This window comes from Notothenia rossii (genome assembly GCF_949606895.1).
Source record: "Notothenia rossii genome assembly, chromosome: 9".
Classification (NCBI taxonomy): domain Eukaryota; kingdom Metazoa; phylum Chordata; class Actinopteri; order Perciformes; family Nototheniidae; genus Notothenia; species Notothenia rossii.
This window is the reverse complement of record NC_136907.1, coordinates 3,902,415-3,920,856: the sequence shown is the minus strand read 5'-3', so window position 1 is coordinate 3,920,856 and position 18,442 is coordinate 3,902,415. Positions and strand designations below refer to the sequence as shown.

At 40.4% G+C, this 18,442-nt stretch overlaps 1 protein-coding gene across 8 annotated transcripts in view; it reads right to left on the bottom strand.

Annotated features, from left to right (window-relative positions):
* Positions 1-559: 559 nt before the first annotated feature.
* LOC307018832 (neural cell adhesion molecule 1-like) overlaps positions 560-18,442 on the bottom strand; it is a 320,994-nt gene continuing 303,111 nt past the window's right edge. For 5 of the 8 annotated variants that reach the window (XM_079649276.1, XM_079649273.1, XM_079649274.1 and 2 more), the window contains 4 exons: positions 10,801-11,008; positions 9,713-9,826; positions 7,710-8,048; positions 560-4,596 (listed from right to left, as the gene is read on the bottom strand). In XM_079649276.1, coding sequence (XP_079505402.1) covers positions 4,473-4,596; positions 7,710-8,048; positions 9,713-9,826; positions 10,801-11,008 — 785 coding nt within the window. In that variant the 3' untranslated portion in view covers positions 560-4,472. The remainder of the gene's footprint in view (positions 4,597-7,709; positions 8,049-9,712; positions 9,827-10,800; positions 11,009-18,442) is intronic. The other 3 variants (XM_079649278.1, XM_079649279.1, XM_079649281.1) reach the window with 1 other exon arrangement.

Here is an 18,442-nt window from a genome sequence, read left to right as displayed (position 1 = left end):
AACAGACACTGAACATGTATTGTGTGTGATCCATGTGGGGGGAGGGGCACATAAGAGCGGGAAATGTGTCAAATTGTTCTTGGTGTGTGTGTGTGTGTGTGTGTGTGTGTGTGTGTGTGTGTGTGTGTGTGTGTGTGTGTGTGTGTGTGTGTGTGTGTGTGTGTGTGTGTGTGTGTGTGTGTGTGTGTGTGTGTGTGTGTGTGTGTGTGTGTGTGTGTGTGTGTGTGTGTGTGTGTGTGTGTGATCTGATCTGGATGGTTACTAATTCCTTTTCTTTATGGCGGTCATTTTTGATCAGGAACACCATGGGTGTTACAAAGTTGACTAAACCATCCACAATTCAATGAAAGTGGTGATCAGCAATTGCATATGTTCTAATGTCTACTGTGAAGGATATTATAAAGCCTTAATGCAATTGAATGTAAAACAAAAAAGTTATGATTGATGAAAGTATTAATTTGGTCAGATTTGACCCAAAGACAAAAGGAGGGTTTTAATGTGAAGGTGCAGAAAAACTTTATGCAATTTGCAGACAAACAAAAAAAACTCACACGACTCGTTTTGTATATTTTCACACTGTATTTCAGGAGAAACAGTAACATCTGCTCATGACAACTCTTCCTTTTTAATTACATTTCAGAGCTCTGTGAAGCAAACAAAACAAACAAAAATGAAAACAAAGTTTGAGAAACAGGTTACACAAGACTTGAAAGAAGATCAATAACAACACATGAAGCCTTCATTATTTTTTCCATTTCCAAAACGGTGTGATTTCTAATATATTTTGCATGCTGATAAATCCAACAATTTCAGATAATTGACTGACGACGGGACCTGAGCAACGTGTCATTGTGTTTCATAGTTTTGTAATGTAATGATTTTAAGAATAATTCTGCTTTAATACAGTTTTGTTTGTGATGTTTCTAACTTTTTTTCTCAGTGAAACGTCCCAAAATAAAACCGTAATAACCCAGAATCATTCTGTGACAAAGCACATGTGACAATGTATTAAATGAAAACCTGCAGAAAGATGGAGGTGTGATTTGTATTCTAATGTTCAGACACTGAGAGGAATGTAATGCATGCCACCACTTTCTGTAATTCAAAGGCACTGTGTCTCTCCAGTTTGCTGCTGTTGGAAAAATCCTACCGGCTATTCACGATCAAACTACTACTCGCTATGACAAAAGACACAATGCACTCACACATTCACAGTGTACTAGCTTGCAGTCTAAAGAAGAGGAACACTGTACACAAAAAAAACTTCCCAAACAGACTTTCAAACGCTAAAATCCTTCATAATTGAAAGGAGCAAATTTCTTCTTCATTCAGTTTTTTTTTTTTTTTAAAGGACGGGAACTGAAAGGCTTGTGTGTTGGTGTGTGTGTGTGTGTTGGTGTGTGTGTGTGTGTGTGTGTGTGTGTTGGTGTGTGTTGGTGTGTGTTGGTGTGTGTGTGTGTGTGTTGGTGTGTGTGTGTGTGTGTGTGTGTGTGTGTGTGTGTGTGTGTGTGTGTGTGTGTGTGTGTGTGTGTGTGTGTGTGTGTGTGTGTGTGTGTGTGTTGGTGTGTGTGTGTGTGTACATTCATTTAAAGACACACTCAGAGGCTCAGGATCTCCATTAACCCTAATATCAGAGCACCTGATGGCTTTATTTTAATGAGTTTCAAAGGACTAGACTAGCTTTTGGTCGTGTTACGAAATATTTAATGGACTGGTGTCAAAGTCTAGGTGTTTCTGTGAAGTGTAAATGCTAAAAAGTTAGCATCGGCATTATTTAAAACCTCAATCTGCTTTATTTTTAACATCCAAGGTTATAAAAAAGGTCAAAACGTATGCATTCAGTGATTTTTGGGAATATGTTGTTTTCTATCCAGCTCAACCTCAAGCTTTCTTTTGTTTGAGTGACATTTATGTATTTAATTTTTTTATAATCCGCATCAAAATGACATGTGCAGTTTCCTTCATGGTTATAGCCGATTGGGTTTTCTTTTGGCAATCGTGTGCATGCTAAAATGTTAGCATTGGTGTTATCTAAAACCGCAATTAGCTTTTTTCTTTAACGTCCAAATGTACAAAAACGGTGCATTTAGTTAGTTTTGACTGTTTAACCAGCTTCACCTGACTACGTATTTTGAGAAGTAACAATTTAAGTAACATTTTTATTCTACTTTCTTTTCAAAAAACCCAATAAAAAAATCGAAATACTCACACCAAATGCATCTTACCATGCAGATGTAAATGTGCAATTCCCTTCATAGTTAAAGCAGTTTGGGTTTTCTTTTAGCAGTAAAGAAATAATATTTATTTTCATTAAATTAAACCATTTGCTGTTTATTATAATGCTATCTGTGAGTATTGATATATCAGAAACACAGAAAAAACATAATTTATTCTCACATTTTGGGTAAACTACCAAAGTATAGTCCTTTAAAACTCGTCCGAACACGCCACTTCCTTCAATGTATGTGTTCTCTTAACAAATCTCAATTTCTTACATTTTTCTGGCTGGGGGCATATCAGACAAAGAAACATTTTTTATGTCAACTGTCGTCTTATTTTTTAGTAATTTACAGACATTTTCCAGATAATTTCCGCTAAGTGGTCCTTGTGCTGGGAGTGATTAACTGATTTTAAACTAAACCTACAATACATGTCACACACTAAGTAATGCAGGACGGTGGAAGCAGAGGTGACACAAACTCAAACGTTGTGGTGAAAGAGAGGACGGTTGAGCGGTGAACAGTGGTTAGCACAGAGAAGGCAACGATGGCTATGAACCATAGGAGAAGGTAGAGATGTTTAACCTAAAGGAAATAACGGGACGAGGCTAATTGCTGGCAGTGGAAACTGGTGTTCAACAAGTTTGAGCAACAGAAATAATTTAGACAAAGCACACGTAGCCTTAAGAGTTCAATCCCACATGTTTAAAGTGATGTGTGAAAGAGAAGGAGATAAGATAGAAAACCGTTAGAGTGGTGCAGGAATGAGTCCTCAACCCCGGAAATGAGTCAGCGTTTTAGCACTTCCTGATCCCTCATCTTGAAGTCAATGTTTTTTTGATTGGGTTAGATGCTTGGAATACGGTGTGTGGTTGGAGCTTACTTCTGCAATCATTCACAATCCAATTGGCTTTTTGTCTAGGGAACTAATAAGATAGTACCTTTAGGGTTTGACCAGGTAAATACGACATCGTTGAACCACTCTACTGCAATATTAACAATTACATAAAGCAAGCTGTGTCCCTTTAAAGGAGCCACATCCACGTCGTATAGCATGGTTTATAAACCTGGGTCAGTGAAGCATTCAGGCTTTTCTATCGTGAAACAATGGATAACTGGCAATAAGTGAATAACTTATTTAACTTTCACTATTTAGATACTTCCAACGTCTGGCAAGGCTTCCATTATTTACATCCTGTAGCATTATTTCCATTGGTTTTGCTCATATTTTAACGAGGGATCGTGTGGTATATTTGGTCACATGATCATTTTCTGACTTCATGAGCAAGTAATCAGCTGGTGAATGATGGGACACTTGAGACACCATTGGTTTATATCAGCAAATAAGGCAGTGTTTTTCTTTTGTCGTGAGTCATATTTAGTCTTAGATTTGGACTCTGAGGGATATGGCCCCTCAACATAACACAGCTTGTATCCTTAATGTGATCGCCTCCTAACCCTGTCTCCTTAAAAATTGACGCTCATAAGCAGAAAGTATGTTCTGAAATGTCATCCAGATTTTTACAACATATCTTCAAAGTCAAATGTATCAGGCGGACCTATACACCAGCAAACATGTACATACAAACATGTTTTTTTAGGAGACAGGGTTGAAACGACCCGGTCTTTAATAGCGTGACAAATCTTTCTTCCATTTCTCATAGCTTAGGCTTTAAAACTATTTCTCCACCGGAACCATTTGGAGACAACATTTGAGCAAAATAAACGACAGCAACATGTCCAGAAATACAGTAACTTTTGCAAAAAACAGGCATGCTAACGCTCTAATCTCTAGCCCTGGAAATAACACATTAAAAAAGCTAAATAGGCAGTACATTATTTAAACACAACAAAATATCGACAAAGGAAGAAAGACCCATAATCCATTACCAGGTGATGACCGTACTGCATAAAGACAAGTAGTGTTGGTAATGTATCCTTACATTTGTGTATAAAGCTACAGTCCAACCAGGGTTACCAATTTAATATTACAAACAAGAGGAGGAACTATGCATTTTATTTCTGTGACGAGTAGATGTAAAAGGAACTAAGGCATGTGCATGAGGTCTTTACATTTCCCTGGTCAGAAGACACGGTAGAAAATGACTCATGATTTATTTTCCTCCTGATGCGATGGGGTGGTGCGTGACATTGCTTTTTTTGAGGTTTCAGTGACTGTGACCCCCCCCTTTTTAACCTTAAAAACCCCACACCCCATTAAACCCCCCCATAAACCACCCTCTTCTTCCCGGTTTACGCTTTACTTTCGTTGCCGTTCGTCTGCGGGGCCTCGCTGGGGACCGTCTTCACTTCGGCCGTGGCGTTCTTCACCTCCGTCTCGCCCACTTTAGTGTTTCCATCCTTCACAATCTTACCGCTGTGAGGACAAAACATGGAGCGAGAGCCAGAAGGAGACAAAAAGAGAAAAAGGAGAATGTGTTAGGAGTCTCTCTCACAGCTAAACGGTCTGCTCTGAGCTGCCTTTTGTGTCATTATTCAAAGAGAAGAAGGAGGATAACAAAAAAAGGGGTGAAAACATGCAAGATGCTTTGAGGGAATTTGTTTTCCCTTCTGGAACTGAATGCATTTCACACATAATGGGATCAAGCTTACTATCCTAGACAGACATCGAATAAGAGTACATGGATGTCACAGTTATTTTCCATGAACAATGAATACTGATGTGGAATGAGACAGGGCCGGTACAGTAGGGACAATGCATGAGGGACTGAAAGACTGAGGAATAACCTACAACACAGAGTACAATACACAAGAGGATTACACGCCGTCTGGACTGAACCCAGACACAATCCACAGAGACTTTAAAGCCATACTTCTCTTAAGTCGGACATTTCTTCTTTTTCTGTGAGCATATAACCCTTTGTTGTTGGAAAACATTTGAAGAGCTGCTGCTTGCGGCTTTCATTTTGAAAAAGCGGCGCTTCCCTGCTGTATCACATACAGTCGTTCTTTTCTTTGCCAGTTTTCAAAAAGCAATTTAAATCAATACAGTTCTCCTTTTTAAAAACTCAGAGACAGCAGTCTATATACATCTATCCCCTATGGACTTAAAAGTGAAAATCAGCATAAGTTTAATCACAAAAAATGTCCTGTATCTTTGGCAACTTGTTCCTAAAGATATTTACGCATCTAAGCGGACAAATATGACATGCGGAGTTCCTCAAGGCTCCATCCTGGGGCCTTTTCTCTTTTACATCAACATGCTTCCAGCTGGCTGATATCATAATATCAACAAAAATAAGTTACTGTATGCAGACAGCGCCCACATTTACATAACCATTTCACCTAGGGAATTACCTTTCAATACAAGAACTGAGTGAGAGCATTGAACAAATCAATGGTTGGATGTGTCAGAACTTTCTTCACTTAAACAATTACAACACTTGGGTAATTGTTTCTGGATCCAAATGTATTTAAATGTAATTCAACAATGTTTTCATTACTTTATGTTGTGTTGAACATACTGTGTAGTCTGTGGAAATTGTCTACAGAAAGGTTTTTCTACTCAAGCGAGAGAGAAATGAATCCTCAAGGGGAAGTGCGTCAGTCTGCAAAACCACAAGAAGCCTGACAAGACGCGTCAGTGTTTTCTTTTCAGCGAGAGCAGGATCAGCACATAGATCAGAGGCAGAGCTGTGCTTCAGGCCTGTCAGAGAGTTATGAGGAAAAAATCCCTTCCAATGACAAGTTTAGTTTTATCAAGGTGCTGCTGAGCTGACAAGAGCCCTGCCTCCAACTCAACTCCAAACACTTCATCACTGACATCTTCCTCTGGACATCTCAGTGAGGATGATGTGAAGGAGGAGAGAGGGAGGAGTGGTTGTCAGGGAGACTTAGCAATTCCCCCTTAGCTACAGTGCCTCTTGACAGGAATCAGGAACATCTGCAAACTCCTAACAAGAACCATTCATAGCAGAAAATAAGGGCTTTCTGCAGGAATGAAGATGCTGCAGGAAGTCCCTATCGGCTATGATTACATTGACTGCTAGTTTTTTATTGCCCTGTTAACCTTTCTTCTAGCGATGTCTCTGAGTTCTCTGATTTTACCACTACACAGCTACTCAAATAAGTGACTAAATCAACTTGCATCATCCTTAAAATCTTCTCCATATATAATATGTTGTTCTGCATTTTAAAACCGTGGTGCTTGTGTGAATAGCGGATGATTCTTGTACGTATTCCTGGAAGACCTACGAACTAAATGTGTTACAAACAAAGCATCCGTCAGCTACCTGTAGCAACTGAATAACCCAGAGATTACCAACAAGAGGTTGTTGGTTAAAGGACGTTTGACTTAAGTGATGATCAAACAGGTGGAGGTGGAGGTGGAGGTGGAGGTGGAGGTGGTTGTATGAAGACAGTCATGCACTGGTAGCATCCCAATGTGTTGTATTCCTGTGCCATTTTTCTGCACTTGACATTTTAGAAAGGAGATTTCCACACTCAGATGTTCTAACAATAATCTTGATGTGCAAAATACTTGATATCAAATTACATGTTTACCCCAGGAACAATCCTAAATGTTGAAAACTAAAGTTAAGTGTATGTGCACATGTAGTATTTCTGGCTAGTTATCAGCACTGTGCTCCATCTGCAACATGATTTGTTTGTGCATCTCCTTCAGGTATAACGTTGGTATCTCTGTTTCTTGGTCCTTCTGGTGCCATTATTAGAACATTTAGTCAAAGTCTCCAACAAAGCAGCCATGATTAGAAGCACTGAGGTGTAAAGGTCGGGCACAGTTGTATGTTATTAACTTTTGCACACTGGGGCTCCCTCACAATGTCATTTAGATGACGTTTGATCTCAGCTACAGGGTTGTTTAAAGGACATTTTGTGTACAGGAAAATGTTTTTAAGTATTTATATGAACTGAATAAAAGGCTAATCAATTCGCTGTTCCTGTAATTTGGCTGCACAATTAGTTTGATAACATTTCCAAAACTTGACTACAGCCTCTTAATCAAACGTTGTTGTGCTTATTCATTTTTAATAAAATCAATCAAAAGCTCTCGAAATGCTCTAGAAGTGGAGATAAATCAAAATGTTTAATTTACTTTACAGAGATTCCCCTTATTTGTAATACGCTTTAGATAAAAAATGTGTGGGAAGATATAAATGCTAACAAATCCTAATCATTTTGGCTTTTTTCTATCATTCGCCTTCAGAATTCAACCCTTACCATTTATTTGTATTATTAATTACTTCATTTACTGTGACAGAATTAATCAAACGCTTGTGTAATCCACCTTAATTCCTCTTTTGCTCGACTGAGATTAAGGCAGAGTACAGGTATATTACACATCATAACACTGAGAAAGAAAAAGCACTGTTTCTGCATTAGAGGTGGCTATCTCCTTTGAAAATGGCACACTAGTGTTGACTATTGGGATGCTATCAGAGCAGAAGTGGAGGGATGTGGGGGGGGGGGGGGGGGGGTTTGGGGTAGGGGTGATGGAAGTGTTCATACTCATTTTGGGCCGGTGTGTTGGAGTCTTTGCTCGGGGCTTTGGGTGCATCCTCGTTCGGGCCGTCTACCTGTGAGTCCGTACTCGGGGCCTCTGAGACTTTAGGGGTTTCGCTCAGGTCGACCAGGGGCCCAACATCAGGCTGGGGGTTAGCGTTAGAATCGCTGGTTTTGATCGGGGGGCAGTTTTTTGGGGGGGCTTTGGTAGGGCTGATGGTTAGCGTGGTGGTGCTCTCGCTAACCGGACTGCTCTGCGCCGTGCTAAAGCTCTCAGAGTTATTGGCGGTGGAGGGGGGGGGCACGTTCACCACCGGGGAGGAAGTGGAGTCTGCAGCAGGAGGCCTGTTTTCAGTGTAGGGAGGGGGGTAAACAAGGAGAGAGGAAAGGGAGGAGGAGTGGAGAGAGGACACATCAAGCCACCAGAAAAAAGTGAGGGGAAGAAAGAAAAAGGACATAAGGAGGTGAGGGAGAGTGAAGGTCAGGGTTCGAACAGAGTGAGTGAGACTGTGCTGCTGAGAAACATCTAGAAACTGTTAGAAACAACATTTTGTGAAGGGTAAACAAAAAGGGATACAACAATCAACAATAGAAAGAATTAGGGAGTTTCTGGATTGGGTGATTTGGCTTTTCAGCCCAATTTTAGGACTGTGTTTGATGCCAGTGTTGACTTCTTCATTTAGTTATACAGATGTGTAAAAACCACACGGGAACAACAACGAGGCAACAGGAATATAGTTTTTACAACATACAGCTGTTAATTTGACAGAGTAAGACAAAGCTGACTATTTAAGTACAATTTCACTTAGAGGTTTTTGTTCACCAGGTGAATTACAGGTCAACATTTATCTCTACTTTAAGCTCTGCTTTGGTCTCCACCATGCTGCATAATTTGTCCGTACTACCTTATGGCCGTGTACAGAACTGTGCCTCAAATACACATCTAGTTTGGACAAGAGTTTTGTTGAGATTTACCCAATGATTTGATTCAGATCCCCAGAGAGGTGAAGTCCCGCCCATCTACTTCCGCCCCATGGGACCTTATTTCGGAAAAAGTATGTATTGAAGTCAATGGAGAGAGAAAACATATCTTTCGATCCCGTTTGAATTGTGCCACGAATTACACATATGATGTTTGTCAATCTTAAAAATTAATTTCTGCGTCAAAAAAGTCAGTTTGTCGTAAAACTGTTGAAATATAAGACTATGAAAAATATGCAACTAGAAAGACTACAAATCCCAGAGTCCCGGTCCCGCATGCTGGCTCTTACGGAACCGACTAACTCCCCTTGTGTTTATGTACGGCTCTCAACATGCCCAGACTTGGAGTGATTTTCACCTCTTTTAATACTTTCCGCCTCGTTCTGAAAGAAAGAAGTGAAATGTGCCAACGTGACGGCCGTCTTGGTGTGTGGTGCGAGATGGGAGATGTAGTTCATTGAGCGGTTCACACAAAAAAAAGTGTTACTTCACACTTTTACGAAACATTTGTATTTTATTGACTTGCAAAATTATCTTTTAAATTGACAAACATCATATGTGTAATTCGTGGCACAATTCAAACGGGATCGAAAGATAATCTTTCTCTCTCCTTTGACTTCAATACATAATTTTTCCGAAATAAGGTCCCATGGAGCTCCCCGGAAAGGGAGGGACTTCGCCTCTCTATAAAGATAACGATCAGAGAGCACTTAATCTGGGCATGACAAATCGTGTAGGGGATTACTTTATTCGTTGTTATTGTTTGTCTGTGTTCGTTGTAATAGTTTTTCTCTTTGTACATACAATCACTACAGACCATTGTCTCATTTGTATGCATATATTTTGCTTTCCACTTCTAAATGACAAACATTGCACAAACATTGACAAACATTGTCGAAGCGCAATGAAAAAGATTTTGATCGGAGAGTAACCCAATTATTTGATTCACATCACTATCAAGAGAACGATCAGATAGCATTTCATTTGGGGAACGTCCTGCTCCAGGGAGGGTCTGGTTGTGTACTCACTCAGGATCTGTGAGGGGCGTGGTCTCGTTGGGCTCAGTGGGACCCCCTCCCTGGTTGGGAGTGTTTTCCTCCTCCGTTCTCACCTCCACGATGGGCTCCTTGGACTCATCTTTCCTGTTGACGGATTGCAAAGGAGATTTAGCAAGCTAACACGCTAACAGGCTAACATCATGTATCAAACAGGCAGCGGATGAAGAAGTATTTATACATTGTACTTCATTTAACGTGGAAAAAAACTACTAAGTCAGATTTCTAAGCTTAAAATGTCCCCTATTATACTGTTTTTCATCAATATATCACAGGTCTCAGATATATACAGAGCCTGTCTCTGATTGGCTGAAACACCAAACAGATCATTGCAGCATTACCCATAATCCCTTCTGTTTCAGCCCTGTTTCCAAAGTGCTGATTCTCTGTCTGTTACTTTAGATGAAAATAAGGAGCCCCTCCCGACGCCCCTCTGAGAGAGGTTACAAAGAACACAATAGTGCTCGAGGATGAGATTCAGGTGATAAGGGGGAGGGGGGGGGGGGGTTACCTTGGTTGCTGATTGGCTAATGGTTACACAAGACAACACATCCTTATGACATCATAAAGTTGCCAAAATCTGATCAGCTCATTTTCAGACAGGTTTTTATATTTCCACAGAGGGGACACATGTTGATGTAGAAGAGACATGAAGAAGAGGGGACACATGTTGATGTAGAAGAGACATGGAGAAGAGGGGACACATGTTGATGTAGAAGAGACATGAAGAAGAGGGGACACATGTTGATGTAGAAGAGACATGAAGAAGAGGGGACACATGTTGATGTAGAAGAGACATGAAGAAGAGGGGACACATGTTGATGTAGAAGAGACATGAAGAAGAGGGGACACATGTTGATGTAGAAGAGACATGAAGAAGAGGGGACACATGTTGATGTAGAAGAGACATGAGGAAGAGGGGACACATGTTGATGTAGAAGAGACATGGAGAAGAGGGGACACATGTTGATGTAGAAGAGACATGAAGAAGTGTATTTTCCATAATAGGTGACCGTTAAAGTCAGATTTTCTTTCTTTCTGTAAAAACGATGTCCTCTTACGTGAACGCGGCCTTGCCCTCCTCGATGTCTTTGCTCTTGGCCCCCGGCCCGGCCTTCCCACAGAAGTTGACGGCGATGCACATGAGGAGGCCACATTTATTCAGGAAGTAGCAGGTGACGTCCACGCCCACCAGCAGCAGGAAGAAGACCACGATGAGGATGCCAACGATGGCGCCGGTGCCCATACCTGAACCTCCGGTCGCTGCGTCTGAAGGGGAAACAACGAGGGGGGGAAACGCAAGCAAAGCAGGGGGGAGAAGTTAGGGGAGAGGGGAGGGTTTTACATGAGGGAGAGGGGATGGAGAGAAAGTTAGAAAAGATAGAGAGAGAAAGGGGGGAGATGATGAGGAATGCAGTCAAGCTTTTAATACGCTGATTCAGATTTTTAAGGCCTCAGGAGTGGAGAGTTGGACACAAATCATTCCTGAAACTAATTCAGACAAATCTCCACTTATTCATTTTGGACGCTCGATATTTACTGTTGAAAAACCATCAAGGCAGACAGACACTCTTGAAGGGTTTAATTTCACACACAATCACAGAACTTACCAAGAAAACAATGAAAACAGTCCCAATATAAATCAAAGTGGGCGATAGTTTGCTATATACAAACGCTATATCACATTACACTGTGTTATGATGCTTACCTTATCAAAGGGATTGCATGTCAGTTTCACATCATTCAAAGCATACAATACTTTACAATTACAGGGGCCCTATTGCAGGGTTTCCGTTAGCCGCTAATTACTGTTTTTTAGCTGATAAAATGTAATAAAAACCGTTAAATTAAAAACCTGCCGGTCAAAATGTCCGATGCTCCGATCGATTGGCCGTCGATCATTATCGGCCGATATTCACTCTTAATAGTTTGATCTGTGCTGTCTGTAAAGGCCGAGCAGGAGAGCTGGATCTGATCGATATGGACATAAACGCGAGTGAAGTGTAACCGGACGCGAGAGAGAGATCAGATCAGCTGCTGCATAATCACCTGAAGCCCCGCCCACTGTTTAGCACGCTGCATGAGAAACTGACGGGCTGTCAGGAGAGAGAGGGAGAGAGAGGGAGAGAGGATCCGTTTCTCCCGTGTTATTATTCAAAGTTAATGTAAACTTTTGAATAATGTTCTTCATCTACTACAAGTAGTTTCTTTGAATGTAATAATTATGTTGTTTGTTGTTTGTGGAATCATTTATTGAAAAATGAATCTGATTTTTTCGATCTGTTACGATTATAAACTGAAGCAATATAAAAATTACTCCCATTAAATCAGTTTGAAACATCAGCTTATCCGGTCCTAGTCCGGTAATTACCTGCTAACGGAAACTCTGCTACACAATTATTATTATTATTATTATTGAAACATGACTGTTAAGTTTCAAATTTGTCTGGTATAATAAATTCTGTCCGGACATTTGACCGGTGAGAAAAAATCCTAGCGGAAACCCGGCCCTATTGTGCTTTTTGCATTATAGGGCCGTTTTAACGCTTCTATTGTGAAACGTGTCTGTTCCATATTTCACGTGTAGATGGAGGTTTTTTCCAGAGTATTTTTAGCGTTTGATTGCAATAATTTGGCTAGTTATTCCACGATAAACATAAAAAACCCTGCCTTATTGAAAAGAAGTCAAGAAAAAGTTTGACTTCCTCACACAAAAAAAGGCTTTTTGTGTTTGAAAGATTTCTCAACCTTGAGGTCTGTCGGGTTGAATGATGAAACATCAACACAATGTCTAAACACTACATATCAAAATGCATAGCTCATTCATCATTCTCAACATTTCTTGGCCTTGTAAATAAACACCAAACACTCGTGGTCTGTAATAAATCTCTAAGGGGCGTCTTTACAATTATGTCCTTCACATCAAACTGTTGCAACCTCTCTGCCTTGATTTGAGGCGCTCCACTTGAATAGAAATACATTGTAATTACAAGCTACAGTATCTGCAATAGAAAGAAATGACAGAAAAACAACAAAACTGATTTTGCTTTGAAGATGAAGTAAATGTGGTTCAAGGGTCAATCCACTTCTAAACACGGATTTACCTCAGCACCCATTCCATCTTTTTTTATAGCTTTTTCTAAACTTTCTTCAGAAACGTATAAGGTTAAAGCAGGTTATCTGAGCAGCTGAATATCTCAATATTTGAGGGCGGAGTGAAAATGCAGGTTATTGTCTCCCCCTCAGATTATTCAAACCAAAACACATGCAGTTTCCAGACAGAAAGGGAGAAACAGGCTGATAAAAGCAGCTCAGGCTCATCGCTCATTTTGGCATTTACAAACTAATAACTGGTACACATTTCCAGCTTTGCATGCAACATACAGTAGAAGTGCATTTCAGCTGAATTTTTTTTAACTGAGGCTTATCTGAGGGAAAAACGGAAAATGCATGCTTCTGCTGATGTTCATATTCACATCAGCAGAAGTTTGGCTGGTTATCCAATCACATAAAAAGCACGATGACATGCAGCCAGATTTTCACTTCACAGGGACGAAACACAAGCTTTTAAGCACAATGCTGCAAACAGGAAGTACTATTGATAATGCTTACTTACTGACGGAGAGCAACATGGATGAGCATGGACCCCAACATGTGAGTAACCAATAGTTATATTGCAGTGTGTTACGTCACACTGAGCATTTTTAAACACAGATCTGCAGGTTTGGGGAGTAACAGATTACATTCAACATATAGGTAACTCCCTTACAGTCACAATACAAATAGATGTAATCGGATTACTGTTACATTTCATTACTAGCAGAATTACAATGTTAGTAAAAAGAGGACTCAGAGCAGGACATAAGCAGAAAGTTGAATTTTCTTCAACTTACCCCACACGTTTGGGTGCCTTTTTATGCTTTTTGAACGAAGTACCTTGATGTTGTTCCGCTTGAAGGCAGAACAGGCTTTACAATGACTGTCCTTCCACTGAAATAAAAGTGACTCGAAGTGAGGCTTTTCTTAAGGTACATATGTGTTAGACTCAAGAGCTTTGAGGTCTATCTGTGTATCTCTGTAACCTCATTATAACCGCATTAGTCTGTAGCATTGGTCCTAGAGATTCCACTCATATACTGGCCTCACCATAGCACATTGGGAAAGCTTTGCAAAACTGAATGAAAACATGACAAGTGGTTCCATTTTGTTGTTTGAGTTGCTGTCACATTTTATAACCAACTGACTTCGATCCAAATGGTCCATCGGGATTTATTTTGGTGTGTGCAAATGTGTCTTGAGCAGCTCTTTGAAATGACTGATTGACCACATGAAGACAAAGAAGAGAAAGAGAAACCAGTTGCCACCATGGACCAGAATGCAATGCAGCACGTCTTGTCATGCTTAAAGATCCATTCAAGCACATTTCCCAAGTTTCCCGAGGTAAACAAAGGACAAAGTTATTCATAAATCTGAGTATCTTTTTGGGTAACCACTTATTGTGTTTTCTCTTTAACGTGATTCTTACACACAGTTTTATAAATGAGGCCCCACGACGCTAAGTTAAATAATTCACATCCTGCAAAGCACTTCTTCACTGGTCCAGTTGATGTGACACATTTACTGTTGACATGTAAAATCTCTTTCAGACTTTACGAGTTGACATGCAGCGCCTGAACGCACCATTAAGCAAGAACATGACACAATGACTTCTCTTGGTCTTTGACATGGTCTTGTTGACATAATATCCAGTCAGAAAGAAAAGGAGGTATTTATGTATGCAGAAGACTTTCTAAAACCTCGCTGACAGCCAGTATAGCGAAGGCTTTGCAACATGACAAATTTAAATAATTATTATGTCTCTCAAACACGTAACATTTGCGTGTGACAGAAACAATTTCCCGTCAGAGTCCTTTCTCCCCGTCCTAGCATTCAATCCTTAATTTTCTCTGATGGCAGGGATCAAAGCAGCGTGCCCAGATCTGTGTCTTGCAGGCGACTACAGTGTTGTTTTTCCCTCTGCCGATTGCTTCATTTGCATTTTAACAGGCACAATAAATCATGTGGCATACATTGCCGGGGGGGGGGGGGTTTCTCACCGGGAGGAAGCAGAAATCTTGCTGTCTGGGAGGACTACGTAAACATTTCTCTTCACAGGCTCGTCAGGTACAGTACTGTCCCCCCCCTGATAACACACTGCCACTGATAAGCCTCAATTTCACTGAAAAGCCACACATTCCTGAGGAATCAATACCTGGTGACGGTCCAGCAGAGACAATCTGTCTGACTTCTGTGCTCGTACATTGATGAGAAACCTTTGTATTGGCAGGTAATTTACATATCATTACAGCTGCACAACATGCAATAAATAGCAGCGACTCATTTTCAAATCAACCTCTCAAACTCTGCCTTCGCCTGCGGGGGCTTTTCTTTACTACTTTAAAACGCGAGGAAATGTATCTCAATACGTCTAAATTTTTAGTGGATGATAGATTGTTGAAGCCATAAACAACATGGTCAAAATCTAAATGAAAATATTCACTCTGAAGAAGTAGAGTTACAAATGGGTTGTTTTTTTTGGACTGACTTCAACATATTATTCTTGCTGCACTTCAGCGCATTGCAGAGACCAACAACGCCTTAATGCATGGTCCAACATGTTGAGGATGGACATCTTTTGGACCTTAAATCCTCTTACTTAGACAGAGAGCTCAAGAGCAAAGTGTATAATGGGCCACATTGAAGCCATTTTGATTATTCACCTTATTTACAGTTAAAATAAGAAATTAAAGAGGCCCTATTATTCTTTTTGGGGTTTTCCCTTTCCTGTAGTATAGACTTCGATTGGACTCCTTTGTTTGATTCCAGAACATAGTGACATCACTTTGTAACACTTCTATTGGCTAGCGCTCCAACACATTGTAAGTGGTAGGCTAAGGGGCGGGACATCTATAAGCAGCTGACTAATCACAACAGAGCTGGCCAGCTAACCAATCAGAGCAGACTAAAGTAGAGACACTACATACTGATATACACTTGAACATCAGCAGGAGAGGACTCTTTAAAGTAGAGACACTACATACTGATATACACCTGAACATCAGCAGGAGAGGACTCTTTAAAGTAGAGACACTACATACTGACATACACCTGAACATCAGCAGGAGAGGACTCTTTAAAGTAGAGACACTACATACTGATACACACCTGAACATCAGCAGGAGAGGACTCTTTAAAGTAGAGACAGTACATACTGATATACACCTGAACATCAGCAGGAGAGGACTCTTTAAAGTAGAGACACTACATACTGATATACACCTGAACATCAGCAGGAGAGGACTCTTTAAAGTAGAGACACTACATACTGATATACACCTGAACATCAGCAGGAGAGGACTCTTTAAAGTAGAGACACTGCATACTGACATACACCTGAACATCAGCAGGAGAGGACTCTTTAAAGTAGAGACACTACATACTGATACACACCTGAACATCAGCAGGAGAGGACTCTTTAAAGTAGAGACAGTACATACTGATATACACCTGAACATCAGCAGGAGAGGACTCTTTAAAGTAGAGAAACTACATACTGATACACACCTGAACATCAGCAGGAGAGGACTCTTTAAAGTAGAGACACTACATACTGATATACACCCGAACATCAGCAGGAGAGGACTCTTTAAAGTAGAGGCACTACATACTGATATACACCTGAACATCAGCAGGAAAGGACTCTTTAAAGTAGAGACACTACATACTGACATACACCTGAACATCAGCAGGAGAGGACTCTTTAAAGTAGAGACACTACATACTGATATACACCTGAACATCAGCAGGAGAGGACTCTTTAAAGTAGAGAAACTACATACTGATATACACCTGAACATCAGCAGGAGAGGACTCTTTAAAGTAGAGACACTAGATACTGATATACACCTGAACATCAGCAGGAGAGGACTCTTTAAAGTAGAGACACTAGATACCCATATGAACCTGAACATTAGCACATTATGTCCTCTTTAAGAAATATTAGGCTGAACGTGTTTTGGACTATCCTGTGTTTAGTTCGCTCTGGCAATATGAGCTTGAAAAAAAAAGAGAATGACTTACATTGGAATAAAATATAGACGGATGGAGATCGTGCAACCTGCATAGAGTTTGTATAATAGGAGATATTTAAGTAACTATCAAAAGTCGATTTTTTTTTATCTGGAAGAAAAAATTGAAATTTTGAAGGAAGTTAAGAGTTGGAAGTTTCTTTTTAAACTGTATAATGATCAATAAATGGTAGTACAAATATTGAAATGACACAGACATGACTTTCTCTCTTTCCTAGGCGATTGCATTGGCTTCATTCAGCTCAATAACTCTTGTGTTTGTGTCGTTCTCTGCCACAGTGTGGCACTGCACCGCCGTTAAATAACACAGCGTTTTTTTCTGCAGGCAGCAGCAGCAGAGTGATGCTGACAGCTGCCTGATTAAGATCTTTGGATCCCTTCATGCAGCGGGGAGTGTGTGCTGAGATTTAAATCTTTTAAATGAAGATTTAAGTTACTCGTCAGCCAACAGGCTCCGCAAACTGATGTTATACTGGCTTTAAAAATATGAACCGCTGACTCATTTTCAGACAGAAGGGGAGGAAGAGTTTAACTTCACAATATATCTGATTGAACAGCGAAGGAGGATATCGCTAAGCAAAGATAATTCAGGGTGTTTTATGTTTCTGCTGCGTACAGAACGCTTCAATCAGGATTAGACTGACATCTCCATCTGATTGCAAAACAAAAAGTGTAGTCTGGAGTGGTGAAAGGCTACCAAGAAGAAGTATATCAGGCTTTCAGAATAAATAGAACTTGTCACTTCATTTCCTGTACAAATTGGCTGATCTCGTGTGAACTTCTATCCACATTAACACCTCATTAACCACGTCCAAACGGCAGACTGAGGAAGTTTCTGTGCAATGCTTAACGAGACTGAGTCTGCAGTCTGCGTGCAGCATTTGCAGTGGGGGAGATTCTGTTGATATGCAATGCAGTAAGCCTCACGCACTCAGATGGAGATTCTGATTAGCAAAATGAAAATCACTCAGCGCTGATCAGCACTATCATTACTCCGAAGGCAGTGATGAACAACAGGAGGGACCAACAAGTGACAAAGAACATCTCAAGGGTGCCGTAAGCTCTTATTATCCTTCTGACAGAACTTAGTTGAGATTAAACAGCGTTGCCAGGAATAATAAAATCAAGGAAGGAGGCAAGGAAGGTAATTTTTCAGCGAGACTTTTTCACGAAACCATCATTAGAGGTAGAAGAAATATATGTTTTCCTCTGCGCCAATACATGTTTTCTCATTCGCGCGTGAGGATTAAGGGCTCGAACACATAAATGTTATTCTACCTTCAGGCACACATGATGCTTCTTCATCCTAAGTAGGCAGAGAGCCTCTTGAGCTGTGTTCACCTTCCAAAGCCCCCTTTCAAAGATTACAAATCAAAGAGAAAATCCTCTGACATTTGCTTACTTGGAAGCCAAGTGCTCTTTGCTGCGGGCAAATTGAACCTTGTGATATTCTGTTTTTCAAACGGGGAGTGGAGTATATGGTATGCTGGATGTTCGAGCACCCATGATAACATCTTTAAAAGTAGCAATTGACAACGAATGTTCCCTTTTAGTCTCTTTGAAAACACGCTGAAGC